The sequence below is a fragment of the Bactrocera latifrons genome, unplaced genomic scaffold (genome assembly GCF_001853355.1).
Source record: "Bactrocera latifrons isolate USDA-ARS-PBARC rearing strain unplaced genomic scaffold, ASM185335v1 scaffold_126, whole genome shotgun sequence".
In the NCBI taxonomy this organism is placed as follows: domain Eukaryota; kingdom Metazoa; phylum Arthropoda; class Insecta; order Diptera; family Tephritidae; genus Bactrocera; species Bactrocera latifrons.
Window position 1 is genome coordinate 459,935 of NW_017534697.1, and position 9,160 is coordinate 469,094.

The following is a 9,160-nucleotide window of genomic DNA, read 5'->3' on the forward strand; positions in this document are numbered from 1 at the left end:
GACGCGCTGTTTCGAGAAATTATTTTTCATAAAATAATGTTTTTTTCCAAGTATAAACACGTTTTATTAACTATACAAATTAAATATATTAATTTGCACAAATACTAAAGGAAACAAAACAATAAACAATACAAAAGTATAAAAGAACAGACATTTCTTAAAAATGATACGAATAATAAATTGTGCTATAAACTCAAGTATTACATTGGTAAGCCGCTCTTAAATACACAAATTATTAAATGCGAATGTTTAAAACATTCAATTGAAGTCGCATTATTTGCAATAATTGTACTAAACTAATTTGTTTAGATCTTAATATTAATCACACCTTGCCTTGTCGCTCGGCGATTGGCGTACCGTATTACCGTTGCAATTTATTTCACATTTTGGCTGTTGTTATATTTATGCTACAGATATATTGAAATATACCTTTGTATTAAATGTGACACGTAATGATTTTTACAATATTTAATTTGTCTATGAAGAAATAATAACATACATATGCACATATGTATATAAAGCCATATTTTAATGATTTACATATATCTTAATATGCTTCTGTAGCCGTGTGCAAGAGTGGAAATATTAAAAATATATTTTTTATATGCACATATTGTCAGGTTGTGCTTCAGCTCAAGATTACGCCGATGGACGTATGACATGATATTTAACGCACATACAAGCGTCTGAGTTTATATCAATATAATTTGGAAATGCGCAAAGTTTGATTTATTTGTTGTTGAATGCTAGAAGAGGGTTCTTCCTCGTCGTCTTTTAAAGGAGTATAAAAAATTTAAAGACAGTGGCGTCATACTCAATGATATGTACTGCTGGCATTTACTCGCACTAAAATAACAAATAAATGTGTCAAATGCAAAGTGCAGTGGCATCAGCTTTGCTGTTACATCTACTTCGAAGATCTTAGTGCGTTCGTGTTGTATGGAAGCACTCCCATATAATCGTAACAAAGTATAATAATAAAAATTACAACATATTTATTTGTTACTACCAAATATTTGCTCTCAGCTCAAGTAATCCCTAATTAAAATATTAAACTTGAAAGTAATCATCGACTATTACATCTGTGGAATTCAGTTCACTGGTACTTTGCACTTTTGCTGATGGTCTCTCATGTCCTGTTTTTGGCGTAAGCCCATTCGCTGTTGACTTTAACAACACTGTCTTTTCAGAGTTTGTTGTTGTTGTTGATGAGGCGCTTGCACTGCCGACATCGATTATTCCTGCAGTGGCATTGTGTGTTCGTGTACGCAGCTCGTCTGGCGTCAGGGGACTACTGCTGCTCAGCTGTGTATCGGAATATTCGGTCTGTAGCCTCTCGTATGGGTTTTCATTTTCTGTATTTGTATAGCAGACGGTTTCGTAATTTGGATCTGCTTCGCTGCCAGTAAGTGATTCATATTGCGAAGATGTCGATGGAGTTTGTCGTGAACTCATCGTGCTGGCTGTGCTGCCACTACCGCTGCCGGTTAGCACGTTGGTGGATGACAAAGTGGAGCTGTTGGCTAGCAATGAGGATGAGTTGACCGATGTAGGTGAGGTGATCGCTAGAGTATCATGTGTGCCACTAGAAATAACACTCACGCTTTGAGCAAGTGTTCCCGTTGGCGAATGCAGGTTATTACTGAGTGGCAGTTCAGACGCTGATTGCGGTATTCGCGGTGCTTCAGCAATGCGAGCATAGTGATCGGAATCTTCGGTATCTGGGGTGGCGCCAATTATTTCTGCTTTCGATTCGGCGATGCTGGCATAGTTGTGATTGGCATCGGTTGCAATTATGCTGTAACCACCTGTGGCTCCTTCTTCGTTTTCTTCACCTTTAACTTTGCTATAGCCATCTGTAGAATCTTCATCGACAGCCAAGGACTTTCTCTCGTTAATTTTAGCATAGCCGTCATCGGAGAGACCAGTAGACTTCGGTCCTTCAAGCACTTCGTAATTGGGATCATAGTCAGAAAATTTCTTACCGTTATCTATTTCGGAATGATTTAGTTTAGCCGGCTTCTGTAAGGTTTCATAGCCGGGATCACTGTTGTTCGTTGTATCAAGCGGCACGGCAATAGTCTCATAATGTTTGTCACTACTTAGGTCTGACTCTATCGGTGGTTTTATTTTTGCTGAAGGCGGATTTGTTAATTGCACTAAAATAATCAAATAAAAGATAATTAAATATTTATCTGGTTATTAGTTACTTATAACAAAAGGATCCAGTGCAAAAGAACATGCAAACCTCGCTATTTGCTACACCATTTGTTATCGAAATCGTTTTAATAGAGTAAAAAGTAATGGTGTGTATAAGTATATGGCTATGTTGCATTATATATATATATATATGTATGTTTGTATGGCCTCATATATGTGGTCCTACATAGTGTCATATCTCCATATGTATATCTATGTTATATATCGTATTAAATTTGTCATTTTTATTTATAATTAAGTGTAATTAATTCTTATATTATGTTTTTAATTGAATATCTATAAAATTATTTTATATTGTAAGAGTCGAAAAGTGACTTGGGTGTGAGTGATAGTAAAGAAAGAAGAAAGTCAGGGCTTTTTGTGAATGTACAAAGAAGCAAATTCTAAAATTTGACAGTTGGGTAAAAGTGTTATTGTTAAAAGCATGCAAATTTCATGATCACAAAAAAAGGTTATGAAAGATTATCGGAAATAATCTGGGATTAGTAACTACCGTTTATATACTAACCGCTGCTTCCAAATAAAAATTGCTGAATTTTTCGTTGACTTAAAAGTAAAACTGCTGAAATATCTCATTTACGCGCAACTAAAGGGATATTTTGATATTTTTTCAGTTTTGGAAATTTTATATAGTTTCATAGCGAGTTGGAGGGAGTAGGAGGAGAGAGAGAAGGAAATAATTAAATCAATTGTACATCGAAATAGAATGTACATAACATACGTCAAATCTTTCTCATTTATGTACACAAACAATGCGCTATAATAGACTGCAAGCTACTTACACATCTCTTTTGGTCGTTCTTTATGCAATATACTGCTATAACAATCCGATTTACGATTTTCTAAAGCTGATGATCGATGTAATCCATCCGCAGGTATTGTTTCATACCCATGATCCTTGGCACCATAACTGTTGCTGCGGATGCGACTTTTATCGACGGAGGCATTTTGAATCGAAAATACATTAGCACGATTCAATTCCATTAGCTCTGCTGCAGCCATGTCTAGTGGACTAATTTCGAGGAGATCACCACTTTTGCGGGCCATTACAGGAGAGCTGTTTTGAGAGGAAGTTGAGTGATGCGACAATTTGTTCTTCTTCATCACCTGAAATTGAGTTAAATTTATAAAACAAATTGACAACACGACACTAATTCAAAATTGACTAATTTGGACTGTAGTAAATTTGGTGCCAACCTTAGCGTACATTCCTTCGATGTCTTTGGACGGACTTAGACTTTTGGTTTTATTTTTTTGCGGTGAGCTGTCGACTGCATTAGTTGATGCGGTTGAAGCGGGGACTGCTGTATTCGACACCGCTGTTAAAATTCCACTTAAATTTAATTCTCCAGTACCGCCGCTACATTCAATGACAGATATAACCGAACTTCGACCCGAGGTAATGTTCGATTTGGGAGTTGGTGGTAGCGGAGAGTTGGCTTGGCGTTTTTCTGGTTTTGGTGAACCTAATGTACAGATCGAAGAACTGTTGTTTGATGACGAGGACGCCTGTCTGGAGTGCTTTTGTGTGCGTAAGCTGTCTATAGGTGGTGGTATCGGGGTAACGTGTTCAGAAATAGGCCTAGAATGACTCTGACTACCAAATGTGGTTTGTTGATTATGGTGGTTTGATGCGGACGCTACAATCGCTGTATTATCTGTTGATTGTGCATTGTTAGCAAGCGCCTTATTAGAAATCGGATTTGTGTTATTGCTAATGTTATTGATTTCCACTGATACCACCATAGAGTTAGTTTGCATGGGCTGGATTTGTGCGTACGTCTCCGAGCCGCTTGTGTAAATGTCAGTCAGGACATTTGGATTGCTGCGAATATTCGGATCTTCGATTGCAGCATAAGTTTCATCTGCACATGGAAATAATACAAATTAAGTAATAACATTTGTGTACATTTAAACATTTAACAAAACACTTTATCTTACCTGAATCGTCAGACACAGTCGCATAGTGCGAATCATTTGTTTCACGGGTCAAAGCTGCTACTCGCTGCGATTGTTTCGGAGGTTGCTGAGCTAGAATATTGGCTAGAGGCTCTCGAACGCTAATACTAGTGTAACCTTCTAGAGAAAACCGTTATTTTTAAAATACAGTGCTTTAAAGTATAAGAATGGATTTTACTTGAAGAATCTTGGGAATCACCACTAAAGTGTTGACCTATTATGGGCGGTGTCATATAAGGAAGATCTTGACTCGCTGAGATCATGCCTGCGATAGCCGAGGCAGCGGGAATTTCAGCGTGCGATATTGAATCGTTAAGATTTTGTGAAGCACTGCTGTGATTTGAGTTACGCGAAACTGTGCCATTTAGCTGAGGAGGCTGACTACTGTGAATGGAGTTATTATTACTATTACCAGCAGCTACTATGGCAGCTGCAGCGGCTGCTGCGGAAGTTGACGGAGGGTTTACCTGCGCATAGGGGTGTTCCGCATTGCGCACCTTCAACATAGATTTAGAGTAAATACATAATTATGGTTTGTAAATATTAAATGTTAAATTGAAGGGAATATTTCGGAAAACAACTCTTACTTTAGCATAGTCATGGGGTGGATTCCTAACCCTTGAATAGGGTGAACTAATGTCATCTGCTTGGCTTATGGAACTGTGTTGAGACACGCTTATTTGTTTCTTCAAACTCGGTGCAGCTGAAATTATGAAATTTCCCGTAAATAATTATAGTATATCACAATTATAAATATTATAACTATCATATGTGATAATTAGTACAATTAAATGATTTTGCAATCATCCATTAGACTTACGACTATGGTTTTGGTCGTTTTCCTCAACCAAATGATTCTTATCCGCCACAGTCTCATAGAGTTCGGATCCGTTATCGCCATTACCTTCTACTATTGGTATATCTGGTAGACTTCGATGAGCTGCAGTACTTGCTCTGGTAAATAAGCGAACACATTCTAGATTTTTTTTATAAATTGCTTCTATATAATTACCGTTTTTCTGAATCGGTGGTTGAAACAGCAGAAGTATTTAAGTCCGTTTGCGATTCACTACTTGCTAACACCTTAACTTCGATTATGTCATCTGGGTTAGTCATTTTGACCATTCCTTCTAATCCTCCCAGTTCGTCCCTAAAATAAAAAGTATGTTCACTTTAATTAAAAAATGCTATAATAATAAATTACAATTTATTGTTGCAAGAACATTAAAAGTGTCATTATAGGATTGGTGGCTACACATATACATACACATTTATTCATGCAATGTAAAGGTAAGCCCTGCGTTGCACTTTATTTGTTGACGTAGTCATTGTAGCTACATTCTATGAGAAATTATGTGAATATATACATATGTATGTATGTATACAATATCGACGCATTATTGTTGTTTGTGTTCCTAAGCTTCAAATTCCAATTAGCACACGGATATCTCAAACAGGAAGGTTTCTTTAAAACAAAATCTACTACTACATTGGTCAATTCGACTTACTTTGTAGGTTGTCGCCTGCACCAGAGACACGCCGCCATTAGCACCATTGCCGTCAATGTTACGTTCACTGTTAGCACAATAGCGTAGTAAAACGCTGCGTCTCCAGTACTTTCCCTCGACTTCATTGTGGCCAAAGGGGTTTGCTGCCGTTTACAAATATTCTTCACAGTGATTCCTTTGCGCTTTTAGGCTAATTTTGATTATATTAATATGTTTTTTTTGGATTTTTACTACATTTGAAATTGTTTGCACTAATACTTATCGTAATGCACACTCAATAAGTGACTTGATGCACCTTTCACTCATGAATAAAAATATAAATACTTCGTATGCGTTGAATTTGTTTTTTATTGTCTGCACTGTTTTTTAGATGCAGATGACTTACATTTTTTATTGCACGATTTCGAACCGTTCTTTGGTTGAAAGTACATTTTTAGTTTTGTGGAATCGGTTTTATTACCCAAAAACTAAAGCAAACAAATTTTTTCAACCAACTTTAATATTTTGCACACGCACACACCCGAAGCTCGACGCTGACAGAATCGCATTTGCGTCGACGTCGTTGTTTGTCAAAACAAAGTGGCTGTCATGTTTTCTTTTATGTTGCCACGTTTTTAAAAAGTAATGAGATATTTCTTAAACAAACAAGGTAATTGTTCCTTCAAATAAATTATGATGCAATATATTGTAATGATGTTCATTGCCGTGTTATATTAGAAACCTTTAAAAAATATCTACCTAATATTCACCAAATGTGAATACTAACTTTTTAACATTCAAAGTGGAACGGCCAACTTTCCAGTTTCCAGTTTCAAATCGAAGTCTCTATAAGTTGAAGATACATTAAGATATACGCGTTGTTCATTGAAATAGCTAACTAACTCCCTGTAATTAAGTTTTGATTAATTCGGGACTTATTTCATTTTTATAGTGAGTAACGGTACATATTTGTTCCTTGACTAAACTAGTAGCAACATCTATGATGCTGTAGTGGCAACCGTAGTGGTACCAGTTTTGATGACATCCCTAAAATGGTGGCCCCTCAAAATTTTGAACCGAATTGATTTTATTAGAAGCTCTTGCAGCACAGAACTTTCCTTCGAGGTTTGCTATTGCTCTCCATTTCTATATTGATAGGAGTAGATATGGAATATAGGTCCTACACCCAAGTCTACCTACAAACGCTTATCAACACACTAATTTTTATATATCCATATATTTTAATAACGTTTCCTTGGAATTAAAATAAATTATTCGATTCGCGGCTTCTCAGTTCGCAATGTTTCTTGAGCTTCGGACTTTTGTCTAAAAATGTATAATATAGGATAAAGAAACGTTTGATATTCTATCACGAAGTCAAGATCCATGATTATGCCAGTTTATGAAATATGTACATATGTATATACGTAAATACCAGCCCTATTCACGATGGCGATTACTGCTTTAAGGCGGTTGTATGTTATCTTTCTGCTTTCAAATGGAACTGAAATCTATATAAGCATAGTAGAGAGAACGTGAAAATTGTACTTGTTTAAGTTATGCTCTTTTTCAATTTATGCATTTGAAAAGTTTTATTTTTGGGAATGGCTAAAATTAGAAGGTGGGTTTCTCAACGCTCAGAAATTGCCCTTTGAGAGAAAAAGCGCCAGTTGTGTTTCTATGTTTGATTGGAAGTGCATGCGAATTTTCCGGAAAATTTCGAGTGTTGCGATTTACATACATATAGTACCTACATATACATAAACAAACAATTGTATCGCAATCAGAATGCTTAAATAAGTTATAGAAACAAGTGAATTCGTTTGAAATTTCAGACGATTAGTGTACAAAAAGTATCATTGTATTTGGTTCAGAACTAAATCCTCCAGAAATAATGGCAACGGTGGAGAAACAATCGTCGGAAAAGCATGAGGGCGATGTCACTTGCTTGGCATACTATAACGGCCAGCTGTTCTCTGGCGGCGCCGATGGAAAAATCAAAGTTAGTACAATGCTTAATTAGTGGCATTGCAAATGAAATGCAATAACCAACAAAATATGTACAAATACTAAAGTCCCATATGTCAAATTCATGGGAACATACGCAATGCTGTTGTAGACTTCGTTAATGTAATTCCAATGAATGTTTACATTTACAGATTTGGGATAATGATTTGAATCTAATTAAATCCTTGGATGCGCATGACAGTTACATATACGCGATGGCAATAAATTCGAATAACGGCAAACTATACTCCAGCAGCTGTGATGGTTGTGTGAAATTTATGGCACCGCCCTACGACCGAACGGAGCAGCTTTTCTGCTGCGAGGATGTCATCCAAGCGATGTACTGTGACGGTGATATTTTGTATACAGGTGATGAGAAGGGGGTAGTTACGAACTGGATAGATGATAAAATCAAATTCAAATATAATCTGGTTGAAGAGGTGAAGTCGCTGGGCGCTGAGAAATCGCTTATATATACAGTTCGAGATTTGGACGTGGTGGTGTCGGACATGATTGCTGGCAAATCGGGCAAATACAGCAACAAGGCAGTGTTGCCGGGCAAATCGCCGTTGGCGTTAGTTGGTCCTGTGATCGATGATAAACGAACTTTCCTTGTGTTTGCCGATCGTAGTGGGAAAGGATTGTCTCTCGTGAAGAATCTGCCACAACAAAAATTCGAAAGTGTTTGGAATTTAACGGTAAGTAATAATAAGATGTGATAAGGTAGAAGGCAAGAAAAACTCTTCCAACAACTTCCTTCATGGTTGAAGAAGACCCAAACAAGATGTTCTGCAGAGTGGTGTGCTTTCTCATTTACGTGTAATTTCTATGTTTTGAAACTACCACTATTATCAGATGGGGTATTTTCACTCTATTTGTTGATGTTTATACGATTTCTTATCCTTAACTGCAAAATTCAAAAATTATTGAAATACAGAACATACACATGTACATTTTGCGGGCAAAGACCGACTAAACTCTAACCTCCTAATCTATCACAGAGTTCTATGATCCTACCCCGTCAAAATCGTGCATTTTCCGGGTCATTTGCTTTACGTCTTCTTGCAAAAATGAAGAAAAAAGCTCATCGATTTCCAGCTCCAATATGAATTGTGTTCTATATTTTCAGAATTGCCACGAGTTGATCATTCAAGCGATCTGCGGAGACGAGAACACCGTCTTTAGTGGCGGCTATGACAACAAGGTAAAAGGTTGGACCAATTTGGAACAGACGGTACCCACACCTCTTGGCGAAGTAGAGGTCGGCAGTTGTGTGAATGCGCTGGTGTGTAGCGGGGAAAAACGGGTTTACATTGGAGCATCAGATGGTTTTGTGCGAAGAGCCAAATTTGTTTAGTTTTAATAATAAGTTAACATATGAAAAATGGTCAACTGCTGTTCTATGATTCACATTGGACAAAAAATTTTACATTAAAATTAAATTTTATAAACGAACTTAGTCTCCGTATTTTGCAGGTTTGCTAAAA

At 36.8% G+C, this 9,160-nt stretch overlaps 2 protein-coding genes across 4 annotated transcripts; one reads left to right on the forward strand and one right to left on the reverse strand.

The window, feature by feature from the left end:
• Window positions 1-975: 975 nt before the first annotated feature.
• On the reverse strand, window positions 976-6,211 carry LOC108978750. 3 transcript variants are annotated; one of them, XM_018949188.1, is made up of 10 exons: window positions 6,073-6,211; window positions 5,688-5,877; window positions 5,192-5,329; window positions 5,000-5,133; window positions 4,767-4,882; window positions 4,358-4,676; window positions 4,162-4,299; window positions 3,418-4,085; window positions 3,003-3,327; window positions 976-2,159 (listed from the first exon to the last, which is right to left on the reverse strand). In XM_018949188.1, exons 2-10 carry the CDS (start codon window positions 5,810-5,812, stop codon window positions 1,051-1,053), a joined length of 3,072 nt encoding a protein of 1,023 aa, XP_018804733.1. In that variant the 5' UTR covers window positions 5,813-5,877; window positions 6,073-6,211; the 3' UTR covers window positions 976-1,050. The 3 variants fall into 3 exon arrangements, with proteins under 3 accessions (XP_018804733.1, XP_018804734.1, XP_018804732.1); XM_018949189.1 differs by having other exon boundaries at window positions 4,162-4,296; window positions 5,688-6,211; XM_018949187.1 differs by having other exon boundaries at window positions 5,688-6,211.
• A 1,143-nt stretch (window positions 6,212-7,354) lies between these two features.
• On the forward strand, window positions 7,355-9,128 carry LOC108978739 (E3 ubiquitin-protein ligase TRAF7). The gene is made up of 3 exons (XM_018949163.1): window positions 7,355-7,668; window positions 7,826-8,371; window positions 8,803-9,128. The coding sequence occupies exons 1-3, from the start codon at window positions 7,561-7,563 to the stop codon at window positions 9,028-9,030; spliced, it is 882 nt and encodes a 293-aa protein (XP_018804708.1). The 5' UTR covers window positions 7,355-7,560; the 3' UTR covers window positions 9,031-9,128.
• Window positions 9,129-9,160: the final 32 nt, after the last annotated feature.

Coding starts and splice junctions, on each gene's coding strand:
- LOC108978739 (XM_018949163.1), top strand. CDS start 7,561: ATGGCAACGGTGGAGAAACAATCGTCGGAAAAGCATGAGGGCGATGTC. Junction 7,669..7,825: donor GCGCCGATGGAAAAATCAAA/GTTAGTACAATG, acceptor TTACATTTACAG/ATTTGGGATAATGATTTGAA. Junction 8,372..8,802: donor AAAGTGTTTGGAATTTAACG/GTAAGTAATAAT, acceptor CTATATTTTCAG/AATTGCCACGAGTTGATCAT.
- LOC108978750 (XM_018949188.1), bottom strand. CDS start 5,812: ATGAAGTCGAGGGAAAGTACTGGAGACGCAGCGTTTTACTACGCTATT. Junction 4,086..4,161: donor GACTGTGTCTGACGATTCAG/GTAAGATAAAGT, acceptor TTCCATGTGCAG/ATGAAACTTATGCTGCAATC. Junction 2,160..3,002: donor AGAACGACCAAAAGAGATGT/GTAAGTAGCTTG, acceptor TGATTATTTTAG/TGCAATTAACAAATCCGCCT.